General features: G+C 34.1%; 1 protein-coding gene across 1 annotated transcript; it reads left to right on the forward strand.

The window, feature by feature from the left end:
- Positions 1-6: 6 nt before the first annotated feature.
- LOC136971009 (vinexin-like) lies at positions 7-21,192 on the forward strand. The gene is made up of 4 exons (XM_067265491.1): positions 7-57; positions 6,566-6,654; positions 13,825-13,956; positions 21,015-21,192. The coding sequence occupies exons 2-4, from the start codon at positions 6,566-6,568 to the stop codon at positions 21,151-21,153; spliced, it is 360 nt and encodes a 119-aa protein (XP_067121592.1). The 5' UTR covers positions 7-57; the 3' UTR covers positions 21,154-21,192.
- Positions 21,193-21,521: the final 329 nt, after the last annotated feature.

A 21,521-nucleotide genomic window follows, 5' to 3' on the forward strand; every position in this document is an offset into this window, starting at 1 on the left:
AACTTAGAAAAAGAATATATTGAAGAAGAAGAGCTAAGAAAAAGGCAAGAAACAGCAGTGAGTACATAAATTTAAGATTATTCATTATAAAAAAATGAAAATATAGAATAAAGTATATATCATACAGGTAACTCAAGTTAGTGTATAACTTGCAAAAAATTGCTAGAACAAATAAATCACTGCATAATCCATCCCACTATATACTCCATATCTCCAGAGCAGCTATTAGAAGCATAAATACCAGTAGGCAAGAACTGACCAGGGGTGGGGCTTGAACCTGCCCCAGGTCAGTTCTTTTATTCCAGAAGTTCTAATAATTTATTAAAATTAAAATTATTAATTTAGTCAAGAGATGGTGTCTAATGCCTCTCGCTAATGACATATTACTTTATATTAATCATTTAATTTGCCTATAAATAAACAACAACTAACCCGTTATATATAAAGACCAAACAACTGCCGAATTATCGGGCTAGCAAATGGCTATAGTAATATTAATAATTTAAGTTAATTTGGTACTAGAGTTAGGCGTTAGGCGCCATCTCTTGCTAAATTTAATAATTAGAATTTTAATTAAATAATTTAAATAAATTTAGGCTTAACTGGAAGAAAAGAATCTGCCCGAAGCGGGATTCGAACCCGCAACTTCTGCTATCCGTGCAGACACGTTACCAGTTACGCTACCCGGACCTTCGGTCCAATCCTCCCCTTCCAGTTGATATAAGATTACCGTACGACCATCGACGGCTATTACAATGCCAGCTGGGAACACATTAATTGCCCACGTCCTCCCAAAGGCACTCAACCGGCCATTGCAAACCCCGGCAAGGCGTATACATATAAATAAACAACAACTAACCCGTTATATATAAAGACCAACAACTGCCGAATTATCGGGCTAGCAAATGGCTATAGTAATATTAATAATTTAAGTTAATTTGGTACTAGATTTGGTACGGGGGTTTGCGATGGCTGGTTGAGTGCCTTTGGGAGGACGTGGGCAATTAATGTGTCCCCAGCCGGCATTGTAATAGCCGTCGATGGTCGTACGGTAATCTTATATCAACTGGAAGGGGAGGATCGGACCGAAGGTCCGGGTAGCGTAACTGGTAACGTGTCTGCACGGATAGCAGAAGTTGCGGGTTCGAATCCCGCTTCGGGCCAATTCTTTTCTTCCAGTTAAGCCTAAAATTTATTTAAATTATTTAATTAAAATTCTAATTATTAAATTTAGCAAGAGATGGCGCCTAACGCCTAACTCTAGTACCAAATTAACTTAAATTATTAATATTACTATAGCCATTTGCTAGCCCGATAATTCGGCAGTTGTTGGTCTTTATTTAATTTGCCAAATTCTAGCCCGATCTTTCATGCGGTCAATTGTTATTTCATTATATACTCATTGGGCATTGATGTTTATTATATATATACCTCACCGGGTAATACATTAGCTGGCTGAGTGCTGTTGTGGATATGTTCTTAGGCTGTGGACGTAGGAGTCGTCCCCAGCCAGTGCCATGTTTAACCAAGTAAGGTTATATCTAAATCATGGGTGTCCAACCTTTTTGTTTCTCTGGACCACATTGGAAGAAGTCATTAAATTTTGGGCCACACGTATATTGCATATACTGTGACCCAATCCTTAAATGTACAAGTATATTTAAGGATTACCATGTCTAGATTATAGCAATAAGTATTAAAACTATTATGAAAAAGGATATTTTAAAAAATTACTTTTACAGACACTTTCAATTTTTACTTAGATAAATTTATTTATTATAAAGGAGACAAACAAAAATTTATTTAAAAATCACAAATACAGTAGAGCATCAATTATCCAAACACCGATCAACTGAAACATTGGTCACTTCACATAACAAATTTGGAAATGAGCCAAGAATGTTGTCAAGCTTGCATCATTTTTAACTTGAATTTTTGTTAAAATTTCAAATGAAGATACCTTGAAGAAATAATTCAATGACTAATGTATTTTGGACCATGTGAATTTAAATTTATATAATTTATGCATATTAATACAGTAAGGCCCTGCTTAACGTGGGGGGGATGCATTCCTAGATGACAAAGTGCTAAGCAAAACAGCATTAAACAAGGTCATTTTAACATAGAGTAAATGGGGATAGGTAAACACACGATCAAAATTAAACAGATTTTACTTTAATTTCAAGTTATTTTTATATTAATTTGCATAATAATATACATAAACATATACACACAGAATTGTAAAGGTTCATTTTTTGTGATGAAGGTCCTGACTTTTCTGAAATGCTTTTTTTTTTTTTGCAATAAAGTCATGAAGTTTCATTTGTTGCTTTTTCTTTCATTAAGCAAATGTCAGTAGCAGGAGATTGCATCCAAAATGTCTTGTTTTACTTTTCACTCCTTTCAAAATTTGGATCATTTGCTACAATTTGATCAATGCTTTCAGTTATCGTTACCAAACTTTTACTAAGGAAATCTGTAGAGAAATTTTTTGGGTTCTTTGCTTTCAGAATCTCTATTTTTCAGTTCTACGCGAATTCCTTGTTCTGTCAGTTCTTGAAGGTTGTTATTGGTAAGGCTCTCACCAGAAATCTGCAGTAAATCCTTATATCCTGCTCGTCTACATCTCCTAGTCCTGCTGTATCGTTAGGTTGACCAAATTGTCAACCTAACGATACAGCGATAGGCTCTTCTCGTTGAGAATTCTTCGATACCTTCAGCCATAACTTCTTCCACACTTTGTTTAATATATGGTTTAATATAGTTATGTATTTTGTGTTTTTTATATAACTAAATATTGTAAATTATCATGATTTACAAATGAAAATGACTTTATGTAGAATACTGGAATGTTATGTATGTTCATGGATGATATAAGTATTGAGAAAGAAATTTTATGCCATTTTATGGTATGTAAATGTTTGTTATGTAAAAAAATCCCTTTTTTTGCGATATCTAGATAATGTTGTGCTCTACTTATATTATTGTTTCTTTCATATAGCATTGAAGAGGGGTTGGAAATGTAAACCAACCCGAAATGCATTTGTAATCCAATTTTTTTTAAATAAAGATGTTTCTAACCAGAATGCTGTGAGATAGTCTATCAAACAAGTTTTGGATTAGACATTAGTATACAAGAACATTACATTATGATGAAATCACAATTGCAGAGAACTACAAGAAACTCCAAATATCAAAACTGCTAATGAAGTTGTGTTTAATTATCGTGAAACATGTTTTATTGGACAAGTGGAAGTGCAGTTTGGCAAAGTATATTATTCAGGCAATCACTAATGCAGATCTCTCCCTGGAGAAAATGTTGATGCATACCAGTGATGGGCCAAACAAATTTATTAATCAGTATTTATAAACGAAAAAAAGTATTTCAGCTTATAAATAGTAAAGATATCACGGACAGTGGCTTGCATGGGAACTATAAAAAAAGTACCACCTTTCTAACAATGCAGCAAATTATTTAATACTGTAAAAACATTTTCGACTGTCTTTAATGGCCTTCATCAGTTAAACGTATAATAATAAAAAGAACTATGTGACCAAGCTTCCATTATTAGACCAACGACTAGCAGACACACTATCAAACACCTTGAAAAACTGGAGATATACAAAGTGCAAGTAAAAACAATGTGTATTAATCATAGGGATGCTGAGTCTTTGTCTCCAGCATGGAAATCGCTTTATGATGATAAACTATAATTTTGCAAAAATTTTTTGATGCGGAGACATATGTTATTTATTTATATATATGTCTTTATCACTTTGTCATTATTTAATTTTTTGATACTCTCCAAGTGCTTATCATTTTATTTTTTACACAAGCACATTTATTATTTTTCATAATTTTTAATTTCCTTACATTCTATTTCTTTAATGTTCTTCTTATTATTATTATACGTTTAACTGATGAAGGTCGTTAAAGACAGTCAAAAACATTTTTACAGTATTAAATAATCTGCTGGATTGTTAGAAAGGTGGTGCTTTTTTATAATTTAGTCTAATCCCATGCAATATAATAAATTATACTGGAAACTTGCAACCTTTACAGTTTGCTTAATGCTTTTCTGAAAGGTCTGCAAATATTTGGTTTAGAAGTGATTTGATCTTCTCATTGCCATTCATAGTTTCTTTGGACGGCCATTTTGTTGAGAGGATTTTACACGTGCAGAAGAAAGATGTTCCAACACTTCAGTTCATAAAGCATGTCACGATGGCTTTTGCTATCATCATCTTTAGAAAGATTTTTGGATCACTGAAAAGCCATAATGCATTATTTCCTGGAATTTGTTCCAAAACAAAAGAACAGGAAAAGTGTGATAAATACAAACAATTACAAGAGATTCCACACTACCCAACACTGGAGTAAAGTTAATTACGCTCCTCAAAGCCTGTTATCAGTATGAAATTAACATCAAAAAACGAAAAAATTAGATTTCCACAAATGTTTTCGAATTACAAGAGAATTGTAAATGCACTTAAGAATTTAATAACCCAAGCAGAAGTGATATTTGTAGTAGACTGTGCAAACATTTTTGAATGCTTTTCAAAAACATTCCAGAAGGAAGAAATCTGTGTTACAACTTTATTGTGATAAAATCATGTCTCTAACTGCTACAATGGTGGGCAGAATTTGCAAACCAGAAGCTGTTTATCATTTGATTGAGCTTAGTGTCAATGATACCAAACTGTTTGATGAGAAAAGTCTGATTCTTTTGCAAAAATTGAAATTTTAACAAAAAATTGAAACCATGCAAACCGATGAGATATTTCGGAATTTAGACAAAATGACAACAGCACTACATCATAGCAGCAAAACATTTGCTTTGGAAATCCATATTAACATGTGAAGAATTATTGCACAACATTTGTCTTACCTCAATTTGAAAAACTTGTTTGAAAAGAGTGCATGTGAAAGTATTGTGAAGATGGCTTGTTCATTGTGAATGTTACTGAAAGCCAAGTTATTGATGAGTGGAGACTTCTACACCTTAAAAAATGACAGACTGTTTATATAACAAAAGAATTGACTATCAATGGAGAAAAATTTTTTTCTTAGAAGTGGAAACAATGAAACAAAATATCCAGTTATCCTGCAAGTTGTAAAAGTTGCATTAATATTGGCACACGGCAGATATTGAGAGAGAATTTTTGTCATCTGCACAACTTCTGACTCCTGATTGGGCTTCAATGTCTGTAAAGACACTCAATTCTTACTGTGTATAAAAGATGGACTAAAAATATTAGATAAGCCAGATCTTGGTTCAATTACCAAAGGAATACTCACAGATGCAAGGTTTGCTTATTCAAAATATAAGACTGAGCTTGAGAAGAAGAAAGCACAAATACAAATGCAAAAAGAAAAATAACAAGATGAGCAGAGAAAACAGTTAGAAAAAACAGTGTAAGCAGGATGATAAAACAAGGCAGGAGATACAAGACTTAGAGAAGAAATATCAGAAGGCTAGAAAACAAGAAAATGAAAAGAAATTGGCAAGGGAAAAATTAATAAGTGATGCCAGTGCAAGATTGAAACAAACATTACAAAAAAAGGACTTAAATTCAAATTACTCACAACATCCTAGAAGGAGCTCAAGTTGTTAGACAGGAAGCAAAAAGAAGAAAAGCTCAAGCAAGTAACATTCAGAAAAGGCTGGAGAAGAGGCAATACTCATAACATCTTATTTTGAAAAAATAAATAAAACTGATAAACACTGAAACTGACACGTGCAAATGAACATTACATTAGTGGAAACAAACATTTCTGAACATGTACAAATGACGCAGATAACTATAAAAAATTACAGTAAAAATAAAAAAATCATTGATCCATATCCTAGTTCCTGTCTATTTTCTTTAAAAGTTTTTCACTTTTTGGTCTCAGTTTCCTCACTATTTCTTTGTTATTTCTGTTTAAAATCTCTCTTTTCTTACTAGTTTCAACTGATTTTTGTCTATTTTCTTGTATTACCATATATCTCGGCGGATAAGACCACCTTCAGATAAGACGAGGTATAAATTTTCGTCGAAGCTTTATAGTTTTAGCTTATATCTGTCCTATAAGACGACCCCAAACTATCCATGGCCTATGAATTTAGTTTAGATCAGCAATCATTATCTGAATAATAATACTGTATAGCGTATATGGAATTATGTCCTATTTGTAATTTTTCAAATGAACAAATTTATTTTCTTGCATCTGGCAGCACTGCCTTGTGATTGTTGCAAGCATTCGTACTGATTCGGCATTCGGGTAATGACCTTGACTATTCACAAAAACGTTGTATGGACTATTCTATTTTGTGCACATACCCTACTCTCTATTAGTAAATAATTACGGTTTGTCCGTTTTTTTATAATGGTTTTAATTTATATAAATGTCAATCTAATTTTTTGTGTCTGTCCTATAAGACGACCCCGGATTTTCGGGGCCTTTTTTTATCCTTCAGCTATCGTCTTATCTGCCGAGATATACGGTAATTAATAATAATTTGAAATTATTCATAAATTTTAAAAAATTTATTTAAGTTTAATAAAAATTTTTTCAATATAGATGAAGAAATTTTATGAAGAAGAAAAATACAAAAAATATTTGCAACAGTTAGCTGAAGCAGAAATGAGACGGCACAGTGATTTCTTTACGTGAGTACTAAAATTTTATGAGATTTTCATCCTGAGATTAAAAATGATTAAATATAAATATCTGATCATTGATATTTGGATAACGGACACAAAGATAGTGGTTATAACTATAATCAGAGTTACATAACATTACAAAAATCTAGCAAAATCAAAAATCCTTCACTTAAACAAATATGTTCATCCATATACAATTACACCTTGGCTTAAGAATACCCCTGTTTATGAAGAATTCAGTTTATGAACAAAATTTTGAATGCTCCATTTGCTTTTGTTGCCACATAATAACTATTTTTAAACAAGCTACTTGGCAGAGACAGCCACCAATGTTCAACTTCCTATACTTTACTCCCTATGTTTAGTAGCTAACCCTAGTTTTAGGCCTGGCAACCTCTTTATAGTATGGTATTGGAAGTTAGGCTTAGCAAAGTGGTTAGGTTTAGCTGTGCTAAGCCTAACTTTAGGGCTGTTTTTATTTAGCATAGCTCCCCAATATTTAGTGTTCATCATCTTGGTTTGTTCAGTTGGGGACTGTGTGTTCTAATTCTAGTGTAAAATATCCACCATCTTGAATGTGATGGTTTGTTTACCTCTAGTCTTTGCCTGGGTCTTCTCTGTGTTGTGTCTGAAGGAATATCCTAACTAGGTAAGCTGACTCCCTTTGCTATTCTTGTTTGGTAGGAGGCCACTTGGTGAACCCCTATCCCCCTGTTTTGGCTGTATGTATGTAAAGATGTTTCAGTACAGCTGAAGAGATTTATAGTCTGGACAGCTGTCAATAAAGGTGATGGGAGTCCCCTTAGACAGCCAGTGGATGGTAACACTGGCTGTTTATCCAGCCAGTGTTACCATCATCCAAGATTATTTGGCTGTCTAAGGGACTCCCATCACCTTTATTGACAGCTGTTTTTTGCACTTGTGGTGTGACTTGGGTTTCTTTGACATTGTGCTTTTAGTTCTGCTTCTTTGCCCACCATCTTCATAGTGTGGATTACTTGGACACTCCTGCTTATTGGTAGTGTGAAAATGTATTTTTTTTTTTTTTTTTTTTTCTTTGTTAAAAGAAATACACGGGAAAACAAAATAAAAAAGAAAAAGGTAAATTTTAATTTAGGTAAAAGTTATCAGCTACAGGTTCTTTTAGGATGCCAGTATATTTTCCGTCCCGACAGATGGAAATAATCGTATGAGCGAACAATGTTGTACAAAAATTCCTTGACTCATATATAGCTCGCGACAAAAGGAAAATAATTAAAACTAATCTTATTGCTAATGTTATACTATTCAATATCACTTCCTAAGCCTTTTAAATTTCCGGTACTCCATACGAAAATTAACAACTAATTAACTAACGTTTTCGATCGCCTCCGCGATCTTCGTCAGGTTTTATCGACGGTTTTGAAATAGAATGCAAAAAGAATTATTTCAAAATTCAAACGATCGAACCTCTCCCGCGTGCAATAATTGCGAATGATCTAACATGCCATTAATCTCCCTGATACCATCATAAAAATGCCTCTGTCCATCCATACAGGAATACTACACTATCCTGAGATGCTACCATTGCGGGTGCATTTCGGATACATACCGCCACGCATATGATAATACGTTGCCATCCTTGAAATTAATACATTTCCCCAGATTTTGACGCCTTGTAAATCTCAAGGGTCTCCAAGGCCCTGATGCGGTCCGTGTCGAATGACGTTTTAACGAGGCTGGTTTTTTTATACATTAAACTAAAGGAGGAGAATAAAAGACAGATAAGAAAATGTAAGAAGTTAGGAAAGGGGGTACCCAGCGTTGGTCTTTGAGGTCTTCGAAGAATTGGTCACTTTTTTAACGTCCTTGGCGAGGGTCTTACACAAAATATGTCGAGGGGGTTCTCTTCTTCCTTTCAGTTCATTCGCTTGTCGACCGTTCAGATTCCAAAATTCACAGTTAACTCTCATGAATTGATCACAAACAAAATGGATCGATTGCAACGAATTCTTTAGTTCGTGTATGAAATGCTACTCTTTCTCTTCTGCACGCTGCCAGAACGCACCAGAAGCCTGTCTTACTCCTCTTTCTTGAGTCCGAATCCTTTTTGTTCTCTCATTCACGACCCTCCTGCTCTCTAGTTTCGTACTCGACCCCTCAGGGGTCGCGCACCCTTTCTTTGTTCTAGGGAATATACGATGACCATATAAGGAAAGGAATGTCGGAGAGACATTCCAAAGAGGAAAAACAATAGGTAAAGAAAAGAAAGGGGATAGAAGCGTGAGAAAGTGAAATTAAAAATAATAATAAAATATACACTATATACAAACACATGGCGTACAGCAACAGTAGAACCCCTCTGGTCGTGCTTCTCAGCAAAGTTATTTGAACCTTTGTCTGTGTATACCTTGCCAGTGCACTAGTTTGCTTGTCCTGTGATACCTGGTTCAGCTTTGCTTCTCTGATCATCACAACTGATATGGCTGACCTGCATTCTGAGGTTTGTGTTGTTCCTGAACCTCTGGACGAAGATGTTTTAAGTGATTCACCAGGGATGTTCATCTGACATGGAGGAAACCATTCTGAAGGAAGCCAGATTGCTCCTGAGCAAAGTCTTGGATGTTTGCCCAGCGTTTTCGAGTAATACTGTTAAAAAAGAACATTGGTTAGAAATTAGGGACAGTGTGTCCTGCTTGTTTGGGAGTCTACACCAAGCCTACAGAATCATTTGTGAGCTTTGTTCAAAACAAAGCCAACAAATTGTTACTAATGCTCACCCACGTATTTATTCTGAAGTTGCTAAAATGGGTACTAAACCTAGCCAGACGACAAAGACTACTTCTAGATCTCTCTCTACTAAGGTTCAGGTGGAGGGCACTGGAGGAATTCACGCCATCCTCCTTTACCCCAAAACTTTGACGGAAGATGCACAGCCCAATATGGAAGAAATTATTTCTCAAATTATTAAAAATATTGACTCATTGACTCACACAAACTCCAAATATGTGTCAAGAACATCAGAAAAATTAAAAATTAGTCTTTGTGTTAGAGTGGGGTGTGAGACAGATGGCAAGGTGTTGAAGAGGGCCATTGAGGCCTTGCCAGGAATCCAGGAAAAAATACACTGCAAGACTTCTGAATGGAAGTGTCCAAGAGTAATCCTCTTAAATGTCTCCAATTCCATTACCAATGATACTTTGATTGATGTTATGCTTGAAGAAAACAGGATATGGGGGAATTCAGACATTAATAAACTTAAATCAGAATGTAGAATTAGTACCATCTTTAATAAAGGAAAAACAAAACACAATTGTAGACATGTTGTCATAGCTGTACCCCCAATGATGATAAACACACTGACAAACCACCACCACATATTGATGTCATGAGCTAGTGTCATCATGGATAACTTTATTCTGGTCACACAGTATTTCAGATGCTGTGGTTATGGGCATTATGCATGTGAATGCATGCATGGCCAGAAGTGCAGTCACTGTGCCAAGGCACATGCCTACAAGGATAGTGATAAAAAACATTGAACACCAACATGTACAAATTGTAAGAAGATGAATGCTGACCTACCGCAATCTGAGAGAAAACCAACAAATCACAATGCTTTTAGCGGATTACGCCTCGTTCTACAAAGATTAAAAGAACAAACTATTATTACCACTGATTATGGACTGTAGCACCATATTAACTTGACACCGAACAATAGCAACCTCAAGCTTTTACAGTTTAATGCCCATTGCTACAAGGCTGCCTCCGCCAACAATCTCAGTGTGGACATTATTTTTATCCAGTAGGCTTATACTGTTCAAAATAAAATTGTGAGGTTTGGCAACTGGAGGATTTTAGCTAAGGATAGCAATTTGAGACCAAAGAGTGGTATTATTGTCTAGAATAAGAAAGTTGACACTTCCTTCATTCCACATTTAAGCAGCAGCAAGATTACAACTGCAATAATCAATCTGAACCTATAAGTCTATCTGATTGGTGTATACTTCTCACCAGCTTTCTTCCAATTACTTTACTTTCAAAGAAGTCCAGAAGGCCATTCTTTCATTGCTAAATAACAAATTGCCTGGTCTTGACAGTGTCATGGCAAAGCTGGTCAAGGCGGCATTTCACAACGTGCCTATTGTACTGGTTTTCCTTTATAATGAATGTTTAAAAACAGGACTCTTTCCTACCAATTGGAAAAAAGCAAGTATCAAACTCGTACCGAAAATTAGCAACCCTCATAAGCCTGAACATTATTGCCCTGTCTTGGCTAAAGTGCTTGATGGGCTCATTATTAATAGAATAAATTGGCATTTATTGAATAACAATCATATATGCAATAGACAATTCAGCTTTAGAAAAGGAAAATCTACTATTCAGGCTGCCCTGAGTGCTAAACACTTTGTCAAAAACACTTGGCAAAATAACCAACATGCTATCCTGATTGGGATTGACTTTCAAAAGGCCTTCGACTATCTTTGGTGGCCCAGCATTCTCAACTAAATGATACTCAGTGTCCACAAAACATCAAAACTTTCCTCCAGGACTATCTTACTAATAGACAAGCTGGCTTCTATACCGATAGCTTAACAGTTGAAAAGCAGATCATGAGAGGTGGCTTTCAAGGATCCAGAAGTGGCCCAGCCCTGTGGAATTTGACTTTTGACAATCTGCTCAGAAAAATTCCAGAAACTGACAATATTAAAATTCAACCTTTCACCGATGATGCCTTTATCATGATAACTAACAAAAACTGCAATCATTTGAGGGATGAGGCAAATAAAGTTTTCGAGATAGTGAATGTTTGGAGCCACCAAAACAAACTCCACCTAAACCATAACAAATGCGAAGCAGTGGTCTGCACTAGGAAGAACAAATGGAGCTAGCTTAAAAAAGCCATTTGGCATTAAAATTGATGGGGAAAATATCAAGAACATTGAGCAGATTAAATATCTGGGGATAGATATACTTTGACAGGAAGTTAAGCTGGAACCACCATATCCATGAGATCTATAAAAAAAGCTATTGTAAGGCCAACCTCCTACAGCATATCTCCAGGAACACCTAGTGGATGTTCTCGGACAATGCCAAAATGATTTACGCCTCGGCCGGCTGCCTTATACGGTGTCAGCTATGGAGGAAGGCTCTGGATAATGTCCACAACAGGAGGAAATTTCTCTCTTCAAAGGAAAGTAGCAATAAGGGTCTGTAAGGCCTACATGACTGCACCTACGAATGCTTTTCTGGTAATTGCCATCATTAAACCCATCCACCTCAAAGCCAAAGAGCAAAGGTGGGAATGGCATATTACAAGAGAGAAACTAAAAAAAATGAAAAGGAAATTAAGTTAAAAATTAAGAATGGTGACCTTCCTCTTGATACTGACTTTATTAAAAAGATATATAGTAATGAAATTGATACCATCTTGGATAAAACAACAATGACAAGTAACCCAGCAGAGGTTGGGAGTTATGAGGTAGAAATGGATTTTGATGCAAAACTAAACAAACTCACTATTGGAAAATCTTGTGAAATTACAGGTTTTACAAATAACCAAGAGATTATATATATATACACACAAAGAAAAACTTTAATCTTTTTACCCAAAATAAAGTACAGGTTGTTTTATAGGATGCCAGATAGTCTCGATTCCAATATGTGATATTCATCACTCGAATTATTACACTAGACATATAACTTGACTGATTTAAAATGCATTACAATAACTATAAAGCTTCTTATAATCTTAACATTGGTCTTGTAGCATATTACAAATGATATAAAAATAATCTATAACTAAAATATACATCTATACTTATATAACTAAGAGAAAGAATAGGGGATAGAGCAGAAGTAGGAGATAGGAAAGGGGGTGCCCAAATCTTAGTTCCAGGATCCTTACGAATGGTCACTTGTGCTTGGACTTTCTTTCTCAAGTCCTATATTGGAACGTCCTGTTCTCTATTTGTCGAATTAGTCACTATGCTGTAACAGGCACGGTATATCCTTAAGTCCTTCAATAACTTATGAGTAATCTTCTACTCGACATCGCATGTCCCTCGTTTTCTCCATACGATGCTAAAACATACCGGAAGGGTTGTCACACACATCCATTCATGCCATGGTCTGAACTTCAACTCTCCTTTTACCCTCTCTTTTGCCCTCAGGGCTGCATGCCTTCCTATTGTTCTGAAGATTTTCTATGACCGTATATGGAAAGAAAGTTCAAATAGGAAAATTCCAGGTAGAACAGATAAAAGAACAATGGGGAAAACTAAGAAACAGGAATGGAAACAAGAATAAAATTATAAAATACAAATGTACGATTCCTATATACATATGACATACAGCCACAATCTACATTTATGGGTCTCTCACGACTAAAGGAGTTGGCAACAGGATAATAATTAAAAATAATAATAACTGTACAACTTACCAAGCTTCCATGAAAATGTCCAACTATTGCACAGTCATCCAAGCAGAGATGTGGGCCATGTTCAATGCTGTAAAATACATCCAAAAAAATAGCAACTATTATACAAGACAAGGGGTTGCTGGTGTAGCTAGCACGAGTGAGACCGGTTACGGATATCGTGCTATCACCCTTTTAACATATCCCAGAAAATCTCTTGACCTGAGATTTTTCACCCTGTACTCAACACTTCACACTACGTGTTGGAGGAGTAATTTCAATCGTATTATTAAATAACAATATTAAAAGAGGAATAAATAGCCATCCTTACAATAATAACATAATGTTAAATTATTTTAATTGATTACAAATTATTTCAGTTAGTTCAAATTGAGATGTTTGGATGTTAAATAATATAAAGTTAACCAAACATTCAAAATATTTTTAGTGCCTATATCATTTAAAATTAAATGATTTGAAGAGGTTGCTAAATTAATTGATTTCAAATGTTCTATTTTTAGATTCACTTATATTGTCCCATATTCATTCCTACCATTTTACATTATTTGAATGTTTCAAATTATGTCATTTAATACTACATAGTATTACTAGGGCACTTAGTTATAAAGATTGTGGCTTGGTGGTTAATTCATGTTTAATAATAAGTTTATTATTTAACAAGTGATTAAAATATAATTCTATACAGTTTCTTATAGTCATTTCTTATGAATGCTGCTATAAATGTAAAAACTAATCTTTCTTGTTCTGCATTTACATAGGCCATCTCAGAAGTCTCCTATTCCCTTGAATCGATATGATAATCCGTATGAATTATCTGCAACTATGACAAAAACATCAGAAATTCATACAATGGCTAAAGTTCTCTTTAATTTTACTGCTCAGTCACCAAGGTTTGAAATTTCTAAATTTAGTTGTTTAAATTATTATTATTATTATGTTGGGTTAAGTTAGATATACTTGGTTAAAACTGGTGGCTGTGTACCATGCCGGACCAAAGTCAAGGCATAGTAACCAAAACAGAAATTAAAGAAGTGTATCAGTGTGTGTGTCTGTATTCAGGAATTTTCTCACAATATGACATGTATTCAATATAGTGACTTTCTGTAGTGTGATGTATGTGTTTCTATTCAATTGTAATGTGCCAGGCTTTTGTGTAGTGTGTGTGGTATCACACCTGTAGAGGAGAGAACAACAGGTACAATAAGCACCCTATCCATCCTCCACAGATGCCTTATTTCCTGGGCAAGTTCTGTGTACTTGCTAATTTTTTCAGTGCATGCGTTTTGTATATTGTGAGTGTTTGGAATGGATATGTCTATAATGTATGTGATTTTATTGTGTTTGTCAATGAGCGTGATGTCTGGTCTGTTGTGGTAAATTGTTTTATCTGTGATTATGGCTCTGTCGTAGTACATTTTGTGCGTGTTGTTTTCCAATACTGTCTGTGGAATGTATTTGTAGTATGGTTTGTGGATGTCTACTAATTTGTGTTTCTTTGCAAGCTCTTGATGTATTATATTTGCTACTTGATTATGTCTGTGTAAATAATCTGTCTGTGCCAAAAGCTTGCAACTGGAAGTGATGTGTTGTATAGTTTCTGGCATGATGTGACATTTTCTGCATGTGTCATTTGTGAGTGTTGCATCTTTGAGTATGTGTTTTCTGTAGTTTTTAGTATTTATGACCTGATCCTGTATGGCGATCATGAATCCTTCCGTCTCCCCAAAGAGGCATCCCCGAGCTAACCAGCTGTTTGACGCAGTTTTGTCAACAAAATCCTGGGCCAGATCATAAGGATGCCTGCCATGGAGTGCCTTTCGAGCCCACGCTTGCTTAATGGTGTCTATGCTTTTTATATGTTGTGTTGTGTCCATATGATGTGAGTGTAAGTTTAATGGTGTGTTATTTGAGTCTGCTAGAGTTACTGCCTTATGTAATTGTGATGTTTCTTATTTTTTGTAGAAAAACTCTCGCAGTGACTGTATTTGTTTGTAGTGAAGGTTAACTATGTCAATCAGGCCACGTCTGCCATCTTTACGTGGAAGGGTTAATCTTTCTGTGGTGCATTTAGGATGATGTTGTTTATGCTTAGTAAGTGTTGTTCTTGTTTTCCTTTGGAGTTGCTCAAGATCTGAGTGAGTCCAATGTATAACTCCAAAAGAATATGTGAGTACTGGGATGACATAAGTGTTTATTGCTTTAACTGTGTGTTTTGCATTTAACTCTGTTCTGAGAATAGCATTTAACCTACTTTGGTATTCTTTAATTAATCTTTGCTTTATTTGTGTATGTTCTGTTAGTTTGGCCTGTTGGAATCCTAAATACTTGTAGAACTCGCCCTCTTCCATGGATTCAATAACGTCTCCATTTCCAAATGCAAAATCTTCTTTCTTCAGGATTCCTTTTTCTATGTGAAGTGTTTTGCATTTATCTAGGCCAAATTCCATTTGTATGTCCTTGGTGTATGAATGTGTGATTTGTAGGAATTGATGAAGTTGTTTTTGTGTGGATGCATAAAGTTTTATGTCATCCATGTACATGAGATGTGACAGTATATACTGTGTTGTTTTTTCATGTGTGATATTGTAACCATATTGCGTGTTGTTTAACATGTTGGATAATGGATTCAAGGCTAGGCAGAACCAGAGAGGACTCAAGGAATCTCCTTGAAAAATTCCTCGCCTAATAAAGATTTGGTTTGTTTGTATGGAAGTGTTACTAACCCTGAGGTGTAGTGTTGTTCTCCAGTGCTGCATAGTGTTTAGAAAGAATGCAGTGAATGATGGATGTATTTTGTACATGTGTAGAATATGTAGCAGCCAACTGTGTGGAACACTGTCGAATGCTTTTCTGTAGTCTATATATGCCATGTGTATGTTTCTGTGTTGTTTGTGTGCTTGCCGTAGAATGACTGAATCTATGAGTAACTGTTCATTGCATCCCCTGTGATTTCTACGGCAACCTTTTTGTTGTTCCGTAAGAATGTCGTGTTCTTCAACATGTTTGTATATTTTGTTTGCGATACAGGATGTCAATAATTTGTAGAGTGTTGGAAGACATGTAATTGGTCTGTATTGTGTGGGGTCTGTGGTATTGTTGTTTTTAGGTTTCATGTAGGTGATGCCCTGAGTAAGAAAATTTGGCATGTCTTGTGGATTGATGATGATGTGTGTTAGGTGTTTAGCTAGTTCCTGGTGCAGTGATGCAAACTTTTTGTACCAGAAATTGTGAATGTTGTCTACACCAGGTGTCTTCCAGTTGTGTGTTCTGTTAACAGTGTATTGGAAATCATGTATGTTTATTTCAGCACAAGGCATAGTTGGTATGTTGTGCAAGTTTCTGTTCTCCTCCTTGATCCAGCCTGCATTAGCATTATGCATGACAGCACTGGACCAAAGAGAAGACCAATATGAGTGAGTTCTTTTTCTGTTGGTGTGCCACTGTGCTGTGTATCAGTGTTTGCTTTGTCATTAATTTGTCTGTAAAAGAGTTTTTCATTGTTTGTAAATTATTTATTTTGTTGTTTTCGTAGTGTACATGTTTTGTATCGTTTGAGTCAACTTGCTTTGGCAGCAAGTTTTTGTTTTAGTGTATCAATGTGTTCTGTAATGTGTATGTTGTGATGTTTGTGTTTTGTGTGTGTTTTTATTTTCTTGAAAATGTTTTTGAGCTGTTTCCTTAATTTGGGTGTTATGTTGTTTTTAGTGTGTTGTCAGCCTGCCTAATTGCTGTCTAATGTCATTTATTTGTGTTTCTATTCTTCTCTGCCAGGCAGGCTTGTGATAGAATTGTGTTTTCTGTGTATTTGTCTGTGATTGTACTTTCAGTCCATGGTGTGTCACTACTGTGACTGCCCCAGCATAAACTAATGTATGAATGTCTGCGAGTGTAGAGATTGAATGAATGTAGTGTGATAGTGAGTGAGTGTTTACATAATTTAGTGTTTTTCCTACTTCCTTTTACGTGTTGATTTTTGGTATTCGTGGTCGTTGTGTGGGATCTGTGCCTGTATATTTAGTGAGTGTTTTCTGAAATATAAGTGAGAGCGTATTAACTAAATCCATGTCTATGTTATCAGTGATGGATGAGGAAGTGTCTGTAGTATCATTAGTGGTAATTGTTGTATGTGTGTTGTTATCAATACTTGTTGCTGGATTATCCTGACAGGTTACATGATCTTCATTAATGTTAGATGTTTTTGTCTGTTGATGTATTTGATTTATTATTATTATTATTATTATTCATTGAATATAATGATCTTTAAAATTTGTCTTCAATACTATATTTTTGCATGTAATATAATTCAATTTATTATAATTATTCATAATTAAAAAGTGATTTAATAACTATTTTTGATTAATATAGATATTTCTATTAATAAAAATTTAATTTTTTTTATAAAATAATGGTTATCAGAAATTTATTAATACAGCAATATAAAACTTGATAAAGAAATGTCATACACTTTATATTATTTTTAAAATTTATATTTTAAAAATAATATAAAGTGTATTATAATTTTGTATTTTGCATGCATTATTTTTTATACAGTATTATTATTTCCTGATTTTAAAATTTATATATTAAAATAAGAAAATTATAACAATGGAATAATTCAGAAAATAATAGTAACATATAAAAAAACATGCAAAATACAAAATTGGTATTATCAACATAAAATATCAGTTTTTAAATAAATAAGGAAATAATGTTATCTTTTTGTATTATAGATCAATAATAAACATAAATATACACTGTAGTTTTGTGCATATAACCTATGACAGCATATACTCTGTAGAAGATTGCTAGGATGGAAATTAAACTTTTACATGACCTGTGTTGTCATAAACATCATGCCTATAGAGCAACTATTGAAACTGGTTATATGACAAAACTGGATGAATATTTAAATAAAAGCTTTAACATCTTATAATTTCAACAAAAAGTTTCTTACTGTTAACTCCTTAAGCCCATTTGTTCTGCCCAGAATGGCACTTGGAAAACCCCTAAGTAATTGATTTTTTATAGTAAATAATTATTTCCACTCAAACACAAATCTGACAGCCAAAAAAATTGCCAGGAAATAATTCCTGTGAAATAAATATTCCAAAAAGTGTTTTTACAGAAAAACTATATAAAATATTAAAAATAATTTAAAGTGAATGCTTTTGTTTGAAAAATATGGCTGCACCAATTGTTATTCTTTTATTTAATAAGGCATGGAATTTCACAAGTGCAGTCTACATTGTTTACAAACTGGTTGTCCTTGAGACCAGCTGGAGTCAGCTTTAATAATGATTTCTAAATTGCAAGTTAAAATCAGAAAACTGGATCATTGCATAGCCAGTGTTCCCTTTCAAATTGACTTTTAACCACAGATAACCATATGATTATTTGCATGAAATTTTAATTATTATAATTAAAACTAAATTACTTAATGTTAACTTTATGTTAACCAAACAACCACCGGATTACATTTGGCTACATTTTTTGTAATTATATTTAATTAAGTACTAAATGATTACTCACTAGAGGGAGGCATTAGCTCTCTCTCGTTAAATTTAATTATAATTATAGTCAAGTCCGCGTAAGTCAACACCCCAAGGGGAAGTGGAAATGTGTTGAGTTATCCGATGTGACGACTAAAGCGAAGTAGGAAAAAAACCACAAAACTACAATTAGGAAATACAGTAGTGCATTATACAGTAGTATAGGCTTACAATACATTGTGTCCTTCATTTACAATTACTCCGTAGATGAAAAACTGAAAAATTCGTTTAGTGTTGTTTGTTTTGAGCACTTAACTGTCTCGACTTTCTTTTTCAACGATCACGAACGCCTTGAAAACATCATCTTCGCAATTGTCGATCATTGGCAAGTAACGTCTAAGAATTCTTAATGTCTCTAACGTGAGAAAATGCAAAATTGGATTCTGGAATGCAATATTGATGTAGATTGTATATTTTATTTTTGTTTATCTGTTACTATTTTATACATAAAAATATATAAAATGTTAAGGCATTTTTATTAATATATATACAGGGTGCATAGGAAAGTCCCTTTAACCGGAAAATTCTTGCAAATGGAGAGAGCTACAGCTATGCAAGTGAGGTAAAGGTATATTAAAGGGACTATGCCCGACCTAATGCAAATGACAGCAGCGCCTCTAGTCGCAAAATTTGGAAGATAGACAGTGCAAATCAAAAACGAAAACAGATAGAGCAACCTTTCCAATTAGAAAGCTATAGAGTATCAATTAGTTAGTACAAAACGACATGTGGTGCAAACAGATAAGATAAATTGTCGCTTGTATACCTAAAAATGTCCAAAAGCGATGCATGCCATTTTGTGTAAACTTTTGAAAGGAATAGTCATAGATATGAAGAAATATGCACAATTTATTGCATAAAATATGTATTTATGTCAATACAGTTTGATAACATCACACAAAAAACAACAGAAAGGCCAGATAGTGATAACAAGATAATGTTGAGTATGTTCGAAAAGTTTGCCATTGCTCATGATACACGTGTGTATTCGTGAGCAACGGCAAACTGACGCAAGTACATATTTTATGCAATAAATTGGGCATATTGCTTCATACTTATGGCTATTCCTTTCAAATGTTTACACAAAATGGTGTGCATCGCTTTTGGACATTTTTGGGTATACAGGTGACAATTTATCTTATCCGTGTGAACCAGATGTTGTTTCATACTAATTTATTGATGCTCTAAAACTTTCTAATTGCAAAGTTTGGTCTATCTGTTTTTGTTTTTGATTCGCACTGCCTATCTTCCAAATTTTGCCACTAGGAGTGCTGCTGTCATTTGCATTAGGTCTGGCATAGTCGCTTTACTATACCGTTACCACACTTGCATAGCTGTAGCTCTCTCCGTTCACAAGAATTTTCCGGTTAAAGGAACTTTCCTATGCACCCTGTATATATATATATATTAATAATAATAATATATTAATTATATATTAATAAATAAATTGACTCCTCCTCCTGGAAAAAAAAATGAGTTCGCACCACACGTGCAGAGTGAATTCATTTTTTCAGGAGGAGGTGACGACTTATCAGAGTGTGGGACAGCAAAAGTATGTCAACTTATCCAGTAGTGATGAGTTAAACAGTGTTGAGTAAACCGGAGTTTTTTAACATTAATGCTATGTAAGTCGGCCTGGATCACAGAAACTGACTACTTAACCGATGGTGTTGAGTTATCTGGGTGATGACTTATGCAGACTCGACTGTATTAATATTTATTTAATTATAATTAATATTTATTACATAATTTAGAATACTTTCGAAGAAAGATTTAGCCTTGAGCAAGACTTGAACCCACAACTCCTGTTTACTATGCAGGTGAGTTGCCAGTTATACTACCTGAGCCTCCAGTTTGATCTCCTTTTTCAGACATTTAAATATGATATAACCATTCTCAGTTACTTACATGCTGACTGGGGATGCCTTCAGCACCCTATAAACTCCTACTCGTGGCACTCAGCCAACCATCACTCATAAGTAACTGCGAATGGTTATATCATACTTAAATATGTCTGGAAGAGGAGATCAGACAGGAGGCTGAGGTAATGTAGCTGGCAATGCATCCACACAGTAAGTGGGAGTTGTGGGTTTGAGTCCCGCTCAGGGCCTGAATCCTTTCTTTCAAATTACTTTAAATTATTTCATAAATATTAATTTAATTATATTTATTAAATTTAATAAGAGATGACACCAAACACCTTCCTTTATTGACAGTTTATTTAGTAGTTAATTAAATATAATTGCAGAAAAGTAGCCCAATGTAATCCTGTGGTTTTTTGGCTATACAAATTTATCAGGTTTCCTGATGTTTATTTTCATGTTAACTTTAAATCTTACATATATAAAGTTTTTATTTTATTACATTTTACAATTTTGAACTTATTTTTTTTTATCTAGGGAACTTTCTCTCAGTAAGGGAAATCTAGTTTATATTTTACGAAAAATTGATCAAAACTGGTATGAAGGTGAACATCATGGAATGACTGGGATATTTCCTGCTAATTATATAGAAGTAAGTTTACTATGTAGCTTGTAATAAGTAAAAATTTTCAACTTATACTTTGTTTTTACTGTAACATCAATAAATTTCATTTAAAAAAAATATATATTTTTTAAATGAAATATATTGATGTTACAAAATGTTTTACTTGTTTATTTTAAATTGTACATGTACAGGCAGACACTAGACATTGCCATTTTCCATTAACAATATAACAAACAATATAATAAACAAAATACATATAACTATGATACAAAGTACATAAAACATTTCTAGGCAGAAAAATAAAATGTGATTCAATAATAAAATAAAATAAATTACACTTTGCCAACTTCTGAATATATAATAACTACACTTAAGTGTTGTGGCATTACCAATATCAACTTTTAGCATATGAGAATATT

This window comes from Centruroides vittatus, unplaced genomic scaffold (assembly GCF_030686945.1).
Source record: "Centruroides vittatus isolate TY-2023 unplaced genomic scaffold, ASM3068694v2 contig_2250, whole genome shotgun sequence".
NCBI classification, from domain to species: Eukaryota; Metazoa; Arthropoda; class Arachnida; order Scorpiones; family Buthidae; genus Centruroides; species Centruroides vittatus.